We start from the raw sequence: 19,286 nt of genomic DNA, 5'->3' as shown, positions 1-19,286 counted from the left end.
TAATTTTCATTGTATTAATTATATATTATTATTTTCGGTTTAAATTCAAAATATAAGTAAATATTCAAAAGTTTAATATGAGCAGAATAATATATTTTTATTTTATTTTTCTATATGTATTTATATTGAATTATATAAATAATTTTTTATATTAATTAATTTGATGTGGTAATTTCAATAACAATAATTGAAAATTTAATTTAAACTTGATTTTTTAAAATTACAGTTTTTTAATATATATATATTTCAATTAGGTATTATAGACATTTATAAAAAGATTTATAATTTGTACTTAATAAATTATATAAAATTTAAGAATTGTAATTATGAAATTTAGTATTATATTATATTATCATTTATTTCTTTTTATGTATAATATACTATTATCTATATTATTGATTAAGTATTTTATTAAGTTGAAGTCACCCATCAACTGGTTCTAATTCAATTAGGGAATTACCAAAAAAGTCATTTTATTTGTAAAGGAAGTTATATGATTATTTGAGTGTTTTTGTTTTTATATATTTTTATAAATCAATAAAAAATTATCAATAAGATTTGTACCAAGAATACCATGCAATATAAACTCTATTCATTTACTGCTTGAACTAAAATAATTTTTAGTTTTTATGTGAAACTTTAATAAATATTAGTGTTCTAAATTTTTATATACTTGTGTATCTATATTATTAATAAAATTTTTAATTGAGTTAGTGTCAGGAGCTTTTGAAGAATTTTAACCAAATATGAAATTTGAATATGAAGATAAACTTGAGATAATTTATTTAACTGGAATGAGTAATAACTCATTCCACTTAGCATGGACTATAATATGAGCTATAGTAACAAAAAAAGTTTTGTTTAAAGTCTCGCTATTGAAAGATCAAGATAAAGAAAAACATATCTTGTTCGAGTTTGAATATCTTGGATAACATATTTATCCCATTTTATATGGAGATAGTTTTGAGCTTAACCATCATGCTTCTAAGTTTATTTACGGAGACCTACCTTCAAGAGAAAATAAGGAGATTGAGTAAATGCATATAATTATAGTGAGGAGCTATTGTTGAGTGCATTTATAAATCATCTTTGTGTGATAGGAAATTGAGAGTTTTTATATTGTTCAAGCAAGAACATTTTGAGAATTTTATTCTTTGTAATTTAATACTTGTTGGAGTGTTGAAATAAGCTTCAATAGGAAAGGTTGAATGAGGTGATGTTGTAATTATATATGGTTTTGGATAAATTTAATTTGATAAAATTTTCATTGGATAAGCGCTCATAGATGCAGGTGTGTTATTGAATTACTTAAATAATCCTTGAGATTTTGGTAGAGCTTTTACTATTTTTTTTGTATACTCGTTGCACTGTATATACTAGGACATTGTTTTCAATTAGGTTGGTAGCTCACAATATTATTCATATAATCAACTTGCACTACAACTAAAATCTATCAACTTTGGCATCACATGATGTATAAAAAGCGATATTCATTAAGTTGAAATTTCAAATGATCCAAGGATAGAGCTAAGGGCAGACAAGGGCTTCAGTCCCCTTAACTAAATGAACAAATTGCACTTTTAGCCTTCTCAAAAAATTATTAATTTAATTTAAGCCCTTTAGCCCCTTAGTGAAATAAAACTATATTTTTGGCCATTCTAAAAAAAAAAATTAACAATTTAATTTAAGGTTCTTTTAACTTTGATACACTCAAAATTTTATGGACTCTCAATACAAAATTTCTTATTTTCTCTTTCTACCCTAAAAAAGAATAAAAAAGTGGGCATTGGATATCTTTTTCATTGATGTCATACCATTGACTTAGATGCCTTTACTATTATTTTTCTGTGTTCGTAAATGGAAGCAATCAATTTGACAACTGCATATCCACTAGGGTTATGGACCAATGGATGCCTTCATCAGGAAGGCTATTGATGTTGGTCAGCTTCTGGGCAAATATTCATCCTTCGCTAACTTTTGCTTTTCCTCTTCCATTTCCCTTCACTTAAAATTGTTTGGTCTTTGATGTTTCAAAGTTGCATCCATCCTCACCTATAATTCAACTAACCTTATCTATCACCTCTATTTACATCATATGAATATCCCTTCATTCTATGTTTCCATTTTCAAACATAATTAACTATCATTTAATTACTGAAATTAAAAATTCAACAACTTATTTTATTAACTTAAATCAATTTTGGACTCAAAATCAATATACACAATAAGATGCAGTAAAAGATATATGTCTAGTATGTTGGTGTAAATCTCGAATCTAAATATATATCTATATCAATATATACAACAAGGTATAAATCTCAAGCCTAAGTCTAGAAGCTAACTTAAGCATATGTTAGCATGACCCCAAATTTAAGGTCGTTAAAGTCGACTAGAGTCATGATCCTTTAATTAAATGCTACATTTATAACTTTAATTTATTTCAAATATTAATAGTTTAATTTAATAAAATTTAGCCTCTTTATTAAATAAAAAATACATTTTTGTCCTTTCAAAAGTTAAAAAATTGAATTCAAATTATCTTTGTTTAGTTTTTTAAAACTTTCACCTCAATTGCACATTTTTTAAATTTCATCCCTATGGTTGAAGTCAAAATGTCAAACCGACAACTCTCCTAATAAAGAAGTAGAAAGTCAAGAAGAATGATCTAATTAAGTAGGAAAAACACAGATGAAAATTATGTAAAGGGTGTATAAGAAAACAAGCAGGAGATGATAGATTGCTATATATATATATGTATTAATTGAAGCTAATTCTGAGGGGCCCTTAACAAAAGAGAGAGAAAGAGTGGTGTAACCCATGTTTGAGATGTAAAATTAAGAGAGGTTCTTCCACCCACCCTACAACAGAACATGCACAAGGGGCCCAACACCAACACACACTGTTCATCCCCTTTTTATTTATTTATTTTCTTGAACTCCTTTTAAGACATCACATTTATGTGTCCAACTCTTTTCCCGTGTAGAAAGAGAGGGTTTTAATTACAGTATCAGTAAAGAGTGAGTGAGCCTGCTTTTGTAGGGTTTTGGACTCTCTTTTGTAGACCTAAATTTACTACACTTTGTTTTTCTCTCGGGGGCAAAGTCAACAAATTTAAACAACATACCAAAAGCAAGCTTTTCCATGGGAACATCTACCCCTAATGCTGTCCCTAATCTTGGTTTTATGGTTAACTGACAATAATAAATATTATTGACAAGGTATAGATGCACATGCACCTTAAGCAAGCTACAAAGAGAGAGAAAAAAAAGGGAGGCAAAATTGAGCATGTGATATTATTATTAGGGTTAAAAGAAAAAAGTTTGAGAAGATCCTTGTGAGCATTTTATTCTCTCTTACAATAAACAAGGCCAGTCCCTATACTATTACAAATTATGCAAATAAAAACAAAGATGATACTAATTATTTTCATGAATAAATTATAAGGACAAAGAAAAAAAAAAGAAGAAGACGGTGCTCATCGTTTTCTTCAATACATGCTGATCTCACAAAAATGGAGCTGTGAGAAATATACTAAGGCTTTGTTTTATATATTATTTTTCAAAACTATTTTTTAAGTTATAAGCAATGTTAAATAATCTATTTTTATATTTAAAAGAGTTTTTATAAGCATTATAAGCATTATTTATATTTATATTGGGTATATAATTATTTTCCTATTAAAATTTATTTTAAATATATATCATAATAATGGTTATATTTTATTATTTAAATATAATTTTTATATATTTAAATTTAATTTTACAAATATTTAATATTAATTACTTAGAAATATTTAAATTTTATATTTCATATATCAAAATATTAAAAATAGGTTACAATAAATTATTTTTTTATATTTTTATTAAAATACCATAATTTTATTGAATTTAAAAATGATTTAAATGCATATTTTTACTCCACAATATCATGTGTAAATGAACATTTTATTTTTAAAAAACACTTTTTGACATCAATATTCAACACTTAAATTTTAAATCAAAATTTTCAAAAACCGAAAAATATATGAAAAACCAAACCTTAGTGTAAGTCCATGATCCGAGAAAAAAATACTAAAAAAATTCTCTTAATAATAAATTTAATAAATTCAAAATTTAGAAGTTTAAAAATTTAGTATCCATAAAAGATTCTTTAAAAGTAAAAAAATTATAAAAAATTAAAATTTTGTAAAAATTAAAAAACACAAAAAAATATATCAAAGAAAAATCTAAAAAAAGCAAATCGATTAAAAAAATAAATTTTTGGGGTTTTGAACACCAGATGGCCAGCACCCATGTATCTTTTTTAAAAAAGTTTTTTTGGTGTTGGTACACTGATAGCCGACACCCCTTTATCTAATTAAAAAAATTTTTTTTTGAGGGTATCCAGTGCTGGCCAACAAAGACCCAAACTCACGCAACAAAAGGGGATCAGAATATTGCAACATTAACCCCTCTTGTTTTCCCATCTTTTTTATTCCCCTCCTTGTAGTCCAATATTATTTTAAAATATAAAATATGTAATTAAACTTGCTAAATAAAAAAGATAGGAAAACAAGGAGGGGTTAATGTTGTAATATTTCCATTCCTTTTGTTGGGTGAGTTTGGACCTTTGTTGGTCGGCACCCTGAGATACAAAACTTTTTTTTAATCAAATAAAGGGGTATAGGTCATCAGTGTACCAACAAAAAAAATTGAGAAAAAATACATGAGTGTCGATCATCTAGTGTTCAAAAGCTCAAAAATCATTTTTTAGCAGAAAAAATAGTGGTGCTAGCTATCTAGTCCACAAACTCAATTTTACTGTTCATATTAAGTTATTTAGGTTATTATTTTTGAATTAAATTTATTTATGTAATTAATTATTTTTTTTGGGATATTTAAGAAAAATAACCGTTCACAATGTGATCAGATTTTGAGCTTGAAACAACACCTTTCTTTGATTTCTTTCCCTGGGAGTCAAAACTTGATTTTCTATTTCCTCAATTGATTTAACTATTTATTAACACCCCGTCCAATAATTGAAGCGATTGGAAAATCTGCCGCTATCAAACACTCAAGAATATTAGCACTAACATTTTCATCTACCTCATCCACACTCCCACTCTCCAAAGCCATCATTAAAAATATTATGACCACAATTGTTTGCAGCCTTCTTAGTTCTTACTGTTGTAGGCCAATTTTGGCCTGTTTACAATCAAAGCCAAATGACCCATTTAAATTGCCCAGGCCCAAATACAAATACCCAAAACCCAGTTACAAACAAAACCCAAACTAACCTAAACACTTAAAACCTAACACCAACCCAAAACAGTGAAGCCCGAGAGGCCTAAAACTCTAAAAATTTTGGAAAGCCAGAAACCCTAGGGTTTCTGGCGCCGTTGCCCTATGTGCGCCTGACACTGCTCCACCATGTCGACCACCACGCCCCGCGCGTGCTGAGCCATCACACACTCCACCGTCCGTGCCCATTCCCTACAATCAGACAAGACAAAAGCAATAAAAAAATAGGTGAAAAAAGGTTATAAAAACCCAAATCAAAAACTGTAAAAGGGTTCCTTTTTCTTTTCTTTTTTTTAGACAATTTAAAATACAAAAGAACAAGAGAAGTGTCTCAAGTCTATAATCAAAGTAGCAGTTTTAGTTAGTACTCAAATACAAGCAAAATATCCAAACAACCAAGCATCGATATCAACACTAAAGTGATTTTCTTTTTTTTTTTCTCTTCATTTCAGTATCGGCCTTCTATTTTATACGTATACATACTAAATAATATAATAAAATAATAAAACAAAAATAACAAAAAAAAGAAAAAAAAACTAACCTTTTCGATTTTCTGGCCACCGTGTACGGTGGCCGGCGCCGGCGCCGGCGACGGTCCAGTGACTGTACCGGCTTTTCCCCCTAGGCCGAAAATCGCCCAGCTCCCTCACCTCTCTCTTTTTTTTTTCCTTTCTGCTGTTGCAAATGAGATTTTCTAAAAAAATTGGCCTTTAAATAGCCCCCCAAAACGACGTCGTTTTGGGGGTTGCCATTTAACCTCAAAACGACGTCGTTTCACTTGGCCCGACCCGATTTGACCCGAACCCGTTTCAGGATCCGAGTGTTTTTAACTCAGTGGGTAATTTGCGCATTTGGCCCTTCCGCTTTTCTGAGGGTTCGCAATTAAGTTCCTATGATTTGCAATTTGGCCACCTAATTCTCTGAGGTTTTCAATTTAGCCCCGTACCAAGCGCTGCGTTTTAACGACCGGGGATATTTCTATTTTCGGTCCTCCCATGTTGCGCGCATATTGCAATCTGATCCTCTCCTCCTTATTTTCTTTTCAAATCTGCCCCACAACTTTGTTTTTAGTTTAATTTTAGTCATGTTTTCGTTTATTTTCATTTTTTTATTTAAATATCCTTGTTATTTTCATATTATTATTATTATTATTATGTATATTAGTATGTACTTTTGTTATATGCATATATATATGTATTTGTATTTAGTTTTATTTATTTATTCTATTTTAATATTTTTAATGCTATACTTGCCTTTATATTTCAACATTATTATTATTATTATTACCAATGTTTATATATGTTTTATGTATATATGTATATATATATTTATGTATAGGCTTATTTTTATTACTTTATTTCAATATCTTTATTGTATTTGTTTTTGTGTTTCAATATTGTTATTATATTTATTATTATTATTATTATTATTATTATAATAGTGTATATTTCTATTTATGTACATAGATTTTTATATATATATAGTATTTTTGTTATGTTACATTGTTCTTTTTTTGTATTTTAATACCATTACTATTATAATCATTAACCGTAGTATATGTTTTGTTATATACATATATATTTTATATATTATGTATATTATTATTTTTATTATACATATTACGTATATATTAAATATCGTATTATTCATGTATTATATCATATATGCACCTATCTTTAATATATATATATAAGTATATCTTTATGTAATATTAGTATTATTATTAATATTAATATGTTTTTTTTAACATTGTAATTATATGTGTATATATTATGTAAAATGTTTTAATATTATATTATATATATGTTTTATATATATTATGAACATGTATTTTCAATATTATTAGTTAAATTTTTGTATATATTAACCTATGTACATATTTTAATAGTACAAGTTACATATACCTTTTTTACTATCTTATGTATATACTTCAAACACTATTACTATTAATATATATATATTTTACATATATACTCTTAATTATCTTTATATGTATATTCATCGTGTTCTCATTGTGTTATCATATTTGATACTATTGTTACATTTAATATCGCGTGCATTGTCATTGTTTTAAATATTATTGTTGTATGTATTATGTGCCTTGATGTATTTCCAACTATTATCTTTCGTTTCCCACGCATTTTTATATATTACTCCGTTGTTCATTATCTTAAAATATTTATTCGTGTTTTTATTTATTTCAATAAGCAAGGCAACGTACCGATTTCAGCACCATGTCATCGATTTCATCGCTATGTTGGGTGAATATCAATCGACTCGTGTTAAAACGGTATATCCTTCTCAAAAGAAAACGAAACTTGAAATTTCTCGCGTTTTGATTGGATCACGATTCAATGTTACTTTGGACTAGCAATTTTGAAAATTAAGACAACACTTGTTTATAAGATACCAATTTTGGGCGTCGTGAGGGTGCTAATACCTTCCTCGTGCGTAACCGACTCCCGAACCCTAATTTTTCTCTGGACTTTCACGTAGACCTAAACTTGGCCTTCTTTTTGTTTTAAAAATAAATTTATTAGGTGTCCGATCACACCTATAAAAAAGATCGGTGGCGACTCCTTTTGTTAATAAAATCGAAAATTGATTTTCAAATGTTTAATAAATCGCCACAATTAGCGACCAAGCGAAACTAAAATTTTTACGTCGCTACACTTACCACTTGACACCAGTCCCATATGTAACTCCACATTTAATTAACATCTTTAAAAAATTGCTAGTCACAATAAAATACTTTTGACTGTCATAACAACTTGTTAAGGTTTATGTTATAACAGAAAGTTTGACAAAACCCTACAGTAAATTAGAGCACACGCAAACCCATACAAGGGAATTAGATTAATCATACTCCCCCTATCTCTTAGAATCATTAATCACCAAATATATTCAAGCTTGTTAACCATCGCCCAAGCATAAAACGGAGTATGCAAAACACTTCATATCTCAAGATAATTATCAGCAAAAGAAAAAAACCAAAGATCATCTAAGAAAGTAAAAAGGAGTTAACCTCCAAAACTTGTAAGTGTTAAAATTGTGTGATCTAAACCCTGTTTGATCTGGTTTAAAAAATTTAAAGTGCAACTCATTTGTTAAAAAAATAAAATAGAGAGGTAAAATTGGAGATTTGTGGGGGTGAAAGTCCGAGGCCATAGCCCACCATAGATCCCCATCCACCACTAAACTTGACTAGGGGTCCGCCCCTACGATACAGACCTTGCCGCACAAGTTGAATCCATGTAGAATTATAAGTCTTCTATTAGATGGGTTGTTTAGCCCTTTAAAAATTGTGTATAGCCATAAACCTTTTGTATTGTTGTGTTTCAACATTAATGAAATTTTCTTCATCTACTCATGGTTTTTCTAATAAAGATTTATCACGTAAAATATGCATGTTCTTATTATTTTTTTCTTATTATTTTGCGATCATTCCTACTACTATTATTGGCGTATAGTATAACATATATAATCAACAATGTTTCTTTCATGTTGATTTTGAAAGATTGACCAAACTTCTTTAGCTGACTCACATATAAAGATGATCTTAAACTATTCAATATTCTCTCAATTGAATATTGTATTTTGCTTTTCTTGTTTTATTTTTTGGAAGTATAGTACTGTAGTAGTGACAGTTGGGTGAGTCCACCCTTCTTATACAAAAATCCAAGTCCTTTCACCTATATCATACTAACCTTCTAATATGTGTAATTTGACGAATCAGTTAGCAACAATGCGCGAGTGATTGAACTACCTTCATAGCCTTCACAATACCAACTGAGTTTAGAATCTTCAAGTGGTTGCTTTGATACCAATTGGAAAATCACATGGTTTGTCTTTATTAAATTTTTTGTCGAATCAGATATTGTAACAGAGTCTTTGGCTAAAGTGATATGCTAAGAGAGTTACGGATAGTGAGAGACTAAGTTTTTTTTAACGCAATTCGAATTAAACAATCCTACATTTACAAGCCTAGCTCAAAGAATGAATTCACTAAACAATTTTTCCAGTACAATTATTCATTTAAGCCAATCTATGCACACTTAGAGAATGAATTATATGTGTTTAAATATAATTATATTTATATTTAATTATATGTGTGTGAGAATTAAATTGATAAAATTTGTAAATGTAGATGGTTAAATTTATTGAATTATTTAAAATCAGGACCAAATTGATAGAATATGCAAATATTGAGGACTAAATATATTATTATACTAGTTAGAAAGAGATCACATCATCACTCTCATTAACCATTTAACAGAGAGTGACCAAGATAGAAACTATCTAAAATGTGAGTGACCAAAACAGAAATGACCTAAAATATTAGTAACTAAGTTGAAAATTTTCATAATTGAGTGACCAGAACACAAACACACTAATAATTAGATAACTAATTTTATAATTTACCATGCAATAAAATACTTTGCTTGTCATAACAACTTGTTAAGGTTTATGCTGCAACAGAAAGTTTGAAAATAAAAATCAACCATACTTTCTTACATTAAAATATTGGGATTAATATAAAAACTATACATTAAACAATTAAACATTGATCCAGTATGTAATGTCATATATTAATTTTAATTTTGTGTGATTTTATACATGAAATTTTGATTTGATTAAATTTTTAGAAATCACTAAAAACATTATTAAATTAATATTATTTTACATTTATATATTGCATACACAAATTATTATATTAATCTACTATGAAAAAAAATTATATATTCATATATTGAAATATGCACAATTAAATTAAAAATTAAAAATTATATATTAAATTAGAAATTAAAATAAAATTCATATATAAATTTGATATTCACTTACCTCCCAAACCTCTTAATTAATTATATTCACCTTTAAAAGAAATTGCATACTTAAACTTGTAAAAATTTGCAACAATGGTGACGAGAGCTCAGATATTACTCGGTCGGCATATCTCTTTGGCTAGGCTGGTGGGGTCTCTCACTCACCACTTTAATCGCAATATTCTAAATATTTCAAATTTTAAAAATAATTGTATAAATTAAGTTTTAAATATGTTGGTATCTTTTAGCTGGAAGTGAAATTTTTTAATACTAATTTATTTGAGAAAAAATATATATATAGTTGGAAAATAGGGTCCATAAAACCCAACTTGATGGCTAACCTAGGGTTAGTGAAAATACATGCCCTGTGATTTGCAGTTGGAGTTGGAGTGAGGGTCCAAACTCTATTTGCTTACCATACCATGCCATGAGTGGCCATTATTATATCTTTGGATATTCATTCATGATAATGACCCTTTCCTTCCCCATTCAAGACTACTCAAATCAACTTTTTCTAAGTATTTGGGTTCCTTTCTTCAATTTTCGCATTACTTCCATTTTTATTTATTGCAATTTAAATTATAGATTAGGATTGCATAATTCTATATAATAATTTCCAACTAAAACGAAATGTTGAATTCTCAACAGGTTTAATATTTAAACTTCGATATTATCATCCCTTCCTAAAAAAAAAAATGGTTTGCTGAAAATAAATGAATTGGTCAAATACACTTATTTGAGAAGTATGGCAATGGTGTATTGATATTCAGTGTTTTGACTAATCATCTACCTCTCTTCAATGTTGAATTCAACCAAAGACAAAGCAGCATTCTTTTGGAGTAAATGATGTAAAACACCATTTCTTCTTTATTTGAAAATGACTGCTTATTGGACCAATTAAAGAATATCACTGTAGTACAGGATATAGTTATATAATATAAAAAATTAATAAAAATAAGATAGGTAAAAATATTATGAATGCCTCTATGCTTAGATTGTATTTTTTTCTGTTATTTAAAAAATAGGTAAATTAAATTATATATATTAGATAAAAAAAGCTAGCTTTTCTATTCAAAATTTTATCAATTTTTACTATTAAAAATTAGTCATTATATATTACAATGAAATACATGTGACACGTCATATGTTATTGTATGGTTATTCTGTCAGTCACACTAATTTTTAACAGGACAAATAAATTTTTAATAAAGAGAATAAATTTAATTTTTGATCTATTGTACGAAGATTAATTAAAATATAATCTAACCTTTAATATAAAAACTTTATAATACTTTTACCCAATATATCATAACTGCTGAATACATATAAAAATGGTTAACATATTAATTTTTTAAAAAAAAATTATAAATTTAAAATATAATTATTTTATAGTGGAGAAAAAAAAACTTTATATGCTGGTTATAGCGTTGCTATGGGTTCTTTGTTAATTTTTAATATAAATATTTTTTAAAATTTTAATTTAATTAAAGGACACTTGATGGCAACTTAATTATAGTTAAAAAACTCCAGGTATATTTAATTGATATTTTAAAAAAACAAAATTGATTAATTTAAACAAATGACAATTTTTTTTAAAACTTTAGTAAAAAAAATAAAAAACCCAAAATAATATTTCATTTTCTAACCCTTCCATCCCCCAAGGAAAAAGAAAGGGATTTCTCTCTCATCTCTGTTAGCTTGGTTGTACTTCACTGCAAACCTTATCTATTTACACCTCACAAGTCACGGTTTCAAATAAATGTTTCTTTTATGTTCCTTGTTACAAATTTAGCCAAAAAAAAAAAAATGCTGTTTTTGCCTTCTTAACCATATCTCTGGGTTTTCCGAGCCTTAAAAACAAGAACAAAACCCAATTTTTTTTTCTTTTTTTGGTTTTTAGTCTTCATATCATGGGAAGTAAATGGAGGAAAGCAAAGTTGGCTCTTGGCATGAACATGTGTTTATATGTACCTCATCAAAAGCTTGAGGATTCATTACCATCATCATCATCATCTGCGTCTTCAACATCCATTGCTAATGTTGCTTCAAGGCTTTCTACAGATTCTGTTCCTCTATCTCCAGTTTCTCCTTCAGGCAACGATTGCCGCCCTACAACTCCCACCCCTTCCTCTTCTGGCCTCCGGGTTTCTAAATCCAGCCCCAAATCTTCCAAGGTTTGCATTTTTACTTTCCTTTTTTTACTAAATTTGACTTCTAAAAAAAAAAAAAACTTCTGAATGAGGATAAAGTTACAAATTTTCCCATCTTCTGAACTTGGTTGGTCTTAATGCTTTTTTCCCTGGATGGATCTTAGAGGATATTCTGTTTGCTAGTGATTAGCTTATTTGGTTTTCCCTGGGTGGACTTAATCTTAATACTTCATCCTTTTTAATCCTTGGTAGTGGGATTTATTTGAAATGATTATGTGCTTACATTTTTTTAATACAGAAATTAGTCCTACTCTCTGTTGTATTCCCTTTTTATTATTATCTAATTTTGATCTTTGAATAATAGGATTCAATATATGAACTATGAAAGTATGTACAATATTAAGAACTACTATCTATGTTGACAAGTTTCAATTTATTTTTACAGACCGTACATGTTTGATTTTTACCTACATATGTTAAAAAAATTATAATCTATCTACCTGGTTTCAACTTCCAAGGCTTGTTATCATGTGGGGTTGGAGTGGTAGGGAAAGAGGGGGGGGGGGGAGTGTCTGATAATGTGAAGATTCTGAAATTTCTGAAGATGGGTATTTGTTGTTGTGTTGTTTTCAACTCTCCCATAAGTCCATATAGAGGCCATGTGGGGCAAAGTGGACTAGTCTCTTTGAGGACCATTGCTCTTTGGCTTATTAGAAAAGTGAATACAATACCCTACTGTAAGCTGTACTCTTTCTTTTTCTTTCTCCTTCACCTTGATGGGAAAGTGCTTTGTCTGGTCATCATAACATCATAACTGCACTACTCCACAAAAAACGTTCCCTTCTCTCCTTTTCATGTTAATGAAAGCAGGCAGTGGATTAATTCAATTCTGAGCTTTTAAGCTTCAACAAGAAAAAAAAAAAAGACTAGTGGGAAATAAAAAATTTAAAAGTGAAAATTTTGGGGCAAACCCCATCATTTCCACATCTTTTGATGAACTTTGGATTTTTTTTTCTTTTTGCTTTATTTTGTTGAAAGGGCCATCATTAGTTTGAGGGGATCGTTGAGCTTGCTTAACTGGCAGTAACTTTCTTTTGGATTTAATAGACTATTTGTACTAAACTCAAGAAAAATTATTCATTAATTGCATGTTTCTCAAAAGACAGCCCTTTAGTTTTTGGTGAAACTGTCCTTTATAGTGCTTTGACCATTTACCATTGACCTATTTTTGTGAATTCTTGTCTTTAGTTTCTCAGCCATTTTATTGCAGTTAACCGTATTAAAATCAAGTAGGCTTTATCAGGTAGATAGGTAGCATTATATTTCTTCTTCTCATGTTCCAATCTCAATACTAGTGCTGTATGATGACAGAAAGAGTTAGTGATGTGCACTGTACTGACAATTAAATTTTTTTTTTCACTAGATATATTATACCATACAATGGCAATACTAATTGTTAGATGCTAGTTTGGAAGTGATATGGATTTAAACCCTAACAGAAAATTAAATTCCTTGTAAAACTAGAAAATGTATGCCAACTTTGATGCCTCTGAATTGCAACTTGCTCTCTTTTGTTCTTTTCCTTGCAGTCTAGCATTCGGGGAATGAGAATTCTGTTTTTGATGAGCGCCTATGGTTATTAGTTAAGGACTTGAAGTGCTATCCTGGGAATTTTTCATTTTCTCTGTAGTTTGATTCACCCTTTATACTAAATTCACAAACATCTTTGTGCTGTCAGGACTTGATTTATTTTACCTTTAATGAATACTAGAGATGTTTGATTTTCTTATATACTGCTTGCAGCTGCTGCTGTGATTATGTTTCATATGAGGCAACATTTGATCTTTGACTATTCCTTTAGTTTTTGGTTGTTAATCCAGCTTCCAGGATTAACACACATTGTGGTGAATTAAATGTTATTCAGAGCGTACATGTTAAAGTTGTATCTGTCATTTTAATATAGCAATTGTTTTAGCTACTGAAATGTATTTCAGACTTGGTCGTGTTGTTTTCTCACCTGCCTGTTCTTCGAAACTGTAGAGAACCTGTTCGATATGCTTGACAGCCATGAAACCAGGCCAAGGTCATGCAATTTTCACTGCAGAATGCTCCCATTCTTTCCACTTCCACTGTATAACTTCTAATGTAAAACATGGGAATCAGATTTGTCCGGTTTGCAGAGCAAAATGGAAGGAAATCCCCTTTCAGAGTCCTGCTTCAGATCTTCCCAATGGAAGGTCTAGAATCAACCCAGCAGACTGGCCCCGGGATGATGCGTGGACAACTGTGGTACGGCGGCTACCTTCCCCTCGGTTGGATCCAACTAGGCAGATTTCTTCACTCTTTCATACTTCTGAGCCAGGTACTTTTGATGATGACGAAGTACTAGATCTGCAGCATGAGACAACTGAAGAAAATGTCTTTGCCAATGATGCTGCTAAGAATAACTCTATTGGTTCAATAGAAGTTAAAACATATCCTGAAGTTTCTGCCATTCCAAGAGCAACCTGTCACAATAATTTTGCCATATTAATCCATCTGAAGGCTCCCCATCCAAGTGGGGGAAGAAATGAAACTATGTTTTCCCCTACAACTCAAAATTCTCGGGCACCAGTTGACCTTGTCACAGTTCTTGATGTTAGTGGAAGCATGGCTGGTACCAAGATTGCGTTACTAAAGCGAGCTATGGGGTTTGTTATACAGCATCTTGGGCCATCTGACCGGCTCTCTGTTATTGCATTCTCCTCCACAGCCCGTCGCCTCTTTCCTCTTCGCCGGATGACTGAAACAGGCCAACAGGAAGCATTGCAGGCTGTAAATTCTCTTACTTCAAATGGTGGGACTAATATTGCTGAAGGGCTTAGGAAAGCTGCCAAGGTAATAGGAGACCGAAAGTGGAAGAACCCAGTTGGAAGCATTATTTTGTTATCAGATGGGCAGGATACCTATACCGTCACAAGTCCTAGCGGAGCTCATTCCCGAACAGATTACAGATCACTTCTCCCTGCAGGTCCCTGTATCCCTGTGCATGCCTTTGGGTTTGGTGCTGATCACGATGCTTCTTCAATGCATTCGATTTCTGAAATATCTGGGGGTACATTTTCTTTTATTGAAGCTGAAGGTGTGATCCAAGATGCTTTTGCACAATGCATTGGAGGGCTTCTAAGTGTGGTAGTGCAGGAGGCGTGTCTTAAAGTCCAGTGCGCTCACCCAAATTTGGTAATTAATTCGATAAAGGCAGGGAGTTATCGAACTAGCCTGGCAGCTGATGCCAAAACAGGTTCTATTGATGCAGGAGACTTGTATGCTGAAGAAGAAAGAGATTTTTTGGTGACGGTCAATGTTCCAGTTGACGAATCCTGTGATGAGATGTCATTGCTGAAAGTTCAATGTATTTACAGAGACCCCATATCAAAAGAAATGGTGTCCTTGGAAGAAGCCAATGAAGTAAAGATCCAGAGGCCCACAATAATTGGACAAACAGTAGTGTCAATGGAAGTAGACAGGCAACGAAACAGGCTCCGCACTGCTGAGGCTATGGCTGAGGCTAGATCTGCTGCTGAACATGGTGATCTAACTGCTGCTGTCTCAATACTAGAGAGTTGCCGCAGGGCTTTATCGGAAACCATTTCTGCACAAGCTGGTGACAGGTTATGCATTGCACTATGTGCTGAACTAAAGGAGATGCAAGAAAGGATGGCAAACCGTCGAGTTTACGAGTCATCTGGTAGGGCTTATGTGTTGTCGGGTTTGAGCTCGCATTCCTGGCAAAGAGCAACTGCACGTGGTGATTCCACCAATAGTACAAGCCTTGTTCAAGCATATCAGACCCCTACAATGACAGACATGGTGACGCGTTCTCAGACCATGTTCTTTGGCAACCCTCCACAAGGAAAGCTTCGACAAACTCAGTCATTTTCAGCCCATCCAGAGGCAAGGTAAATCATCAGAAAAATGTTCAAAAACCATCCCTCGAACCTACATTCAATATCTTTTTGCTTTTGTGAACTTTTTTGTTTTTCATTTTTATGGCATGGGGTAGTAAGGTATAAAAGGGGAGTAAGAGATAGTGGTGGGTATATTTTGTTGTTCTGAGATGTAAATTAATAAAAACTGGAGGTAATTGAAATGTCTGATCTAAGAGGAGATAAAATGCAGGTGAGAGAAGAGAGTTAGGTGTTTACATATGTTGATAATGGGGGCATTGTAAAAGACGGTATAGGCATGTAATTGTGGAAAACTTGGGGTGAATTCTTCACTTAAATATATGATAATGGAATGGTATAATCCTGCTTTTGATTCTTTTTTCACTACATTTATCGTCCTGTTGAAAATTTAGGTGGAAAACAAAAGCAAGCATATAGGGTTTGGTTAATTCTTGAGATTAGTAGGTCCCCAAGCACAACGTTTTCTTTCAGGCCTTTCAACCAATCGATACGACCCCGGAGAGCAGCTTTTGCTAAAACTCGAGCAGTTTCTTAAAAAATTGCTTCAGATATAAAACTTTGAGTGTTCAGAGATGCTCTCGTTATTCCCAATAAAATGGCTCGATAACAAATCGCTTCTTCTAAAGCACGCCCTGTTCGTTCCGCTCGCAATAATCCAATCAATTCCCCGAGTAAAAAAACATTAGACATTGATATTATTCATTTGGATTCCAAATTATGTGCTCAATATAAAGTTTCTGTTATCCCAATTCCCAAGTTTCAAGCTTGTTAATGAAATCATCTAACTACATGCTAGAACTGATTTTATGTAAGTTGATAACCCCCCACTAATGCAAATTCAAATCCTCAATCAAATGATTATACTTATTTACTAGTATGTTGTATCTTCAGGCATTGGACAATAAAACATGTAAATCGAAAGATTGTTTTTAAGTATTAAATTTATATTAGAAAATTATTTGATAAATCAATAAAAATTAACTAACTAATAGTTTAACAAATTATTTCAAGTTTATGTTCTTGTTTGATAACTTGAAATTTTAATTTTTATAAATTGAAGTGTTAGATTTGAGTTATAAAATTTGTTTTGTATATTACTGTTTGATAAATACAAAATTTAAATTATAAAAAAATTATTTTTACATCTTTAGTCAAAATTTTAAACGTTTAAAGGATGATAAAAAAAAATTTAATGTAAAAAAAGTTTCTTATAGAATAACTAAAAATCAATTAAGATCTTAATGAAAAATTACGATCAATTGACCCATTAATTAAAAATTAACAATTAATTGAGCCTACGAGCTGTCAAAGTGATGTTGTAGTGGCTGGTGTGGGAAAAATGATTATATAGCAACTAACATGATAACTGACATAGGTGATTTAAAATTTTTAATTATTTTAAAAGATTTTAATCAATTTTTAGTTATTAAAGCCTAAACATTATTAATATTATAACAAATATAAATTATAGAAAATTATAGAAAAACTAATTAGTATAGCTTATAAAAATTTATTAATATATTATGAAAAAACTAAAATATTTTAAAAAAATTAGAAATTAAGAAAATTACAAAAAGAATATAACAAGTTACAAAATTTATAATATATTATTAAAAAATGAAAGAATTATAAAAATATTATAAAATTTTAGAAATTATAGAAAAAAATTATTAAACTGATAAAAATATATGAAATTATAATAAATATAAATTTTTTAGAAAATATTTGTTATTTTGAAGTTTGGAGTTTTTAGTTTCGGTTTGAGTTTGAAGTATAATGGTGGTCGAACTTGTATGAGATGTCATGCTTAAGCTTGGCTTAAATCCAATCCAATTCTATCTGTGAATAGCCTTAAGAGTGAGGCAGCACAGTTTGTAAGGAAAAAAAAATTGTGATTTTGTTATTAAAAGGTTATTGAAATTTTTATAAATTATTAAAATATTATAAAAAGTTAAAAAAATTATAAAATAAAATACTATATAAAAATTATATAAATTATTTAGAAATTAAAATTTACTACTCATTTTTACAAATTTTATATTTCTTTTTATAAGTTTTTAATATATTTTTTATAATGTTTATGTAGGTTTATATAGAGTTTCTAAAAATTCAATTAGAGTAGTAGGATTAATATTTAGTATATTAATAATATATTTTCTTTTGTTCCACAAAAAAATATTATATTTTTATAAAATATTTATCAACTCTTAATTTTAAAATCTAAATCTTCACTCACAATATATCAAATATTTTCCAATATTTTATCACAAATTCAACAATTCCTCCTACGACTTGAAATCTATTGTTCTATTTGAACCTAATACTATAAAATATGAATTACCATAAGAAGTGATCATCTACGCCTTAAGCGAAGAGGCAAACACACGAGTGTGGTCGCATACGTAATATAGTTAGCCACATGGTAAACAACAGGTTCACAGCCATGTATTTAGGCCACGTCTATTTAAGTGTTAATGTTTTCTTTCCATGATATGCCGCATGGACCATGCAATTTGCTTGGTGTCCCATTTCTTGCCTAACCAAAGCTTTAAAAAAAAAAAAAACCTTCAAGTAGAATAGCAATAAAGTAACATATATATATAAATGATATATTAGTAAGATCCATTCACGTTTTGTGTTGAGTTGATTATTTATTTATATTAAATTATAAGTAAAAATTTGAAAAATAAATATATTTCAAGTAAAATTTTTAGAACTAAATGGTGATCATACTGATCAGACCTGGTTCATATGGTTCGATCAAATGAATCATTAAAAACATAAAAAATAAAAATATTTAAAAATAATTTAATCAATTTTTTAGCCTATTCTACTTGCTCGTATTGGTTTGCAAGTCAATTAGTCTGATGCTTTTCTTCAAACCGGTACCCTAACTGGTTTAAATAACCATGACTCTAAATCTTTACACTTCGTATATTTGTAATTTAGTCTTCTAACTTTTATTTTTAAGAATTTAATCTTTCAACTTTATAGATTTAAAAATCCGCTTTTAAATATATATAACTATGTAATATTTTAGTTGAAAAGCTAATGATATTAACTATTTGAACTAATTCATAAAATTAT

General features: G+C 29.8%; 1 protein-coding gene across 1 annotated transcript; it reads left to right on the top strand.

Annotated features, from left to right (window-relative positions):
- The first annotated feature begins 11,766 nt into the window (after positions 1-11,766).
- Positions 11,767-16,554, top strand: LOC107962769 (E3 ubiquitin-protein ligase WAV3). The gene is made up of 2 exons (XM_016899278.2): positions 11,767-12,276; positions 14,293-16,554. The coding sequence occupies exons 1-2, from the start codon at positions 12,013-12,015 to the stop codon at positions 16,192-16,194; spliced, it is 2,166 nt and encodes a 721-aa protein (XP_016754767.2). The 5' UTR covers positions 11,767-12,012; the 3' UTR covers positions 16,195-16,554.
- The last annotated feature ends 2,732 nt before the right edge of the window (positions 16,555-19,286 follow it).

This window comes from Gossypium hirsutum, chromosome A08, assembly GCF_007990345.1.
Source record: "Gossypium hirsutum isolate 1008001.06 chromosome A08, Gossypium_hirsutum_v2.1, whole genome shotgun sequence".
In the NCBI taxonomy this organism is placed as follows: domain Eukaryota; kingdom Viridiplantae; phylum Streptophyta; class Magnoliopsida; order Malvales; family Malvaceae; genus Gossypium; species Gossypium hirsutum.
Note: the sequence above shows the minus strand (reverse complement) of the source record. Positions and strands in the feature narration are given on the sequence as shown.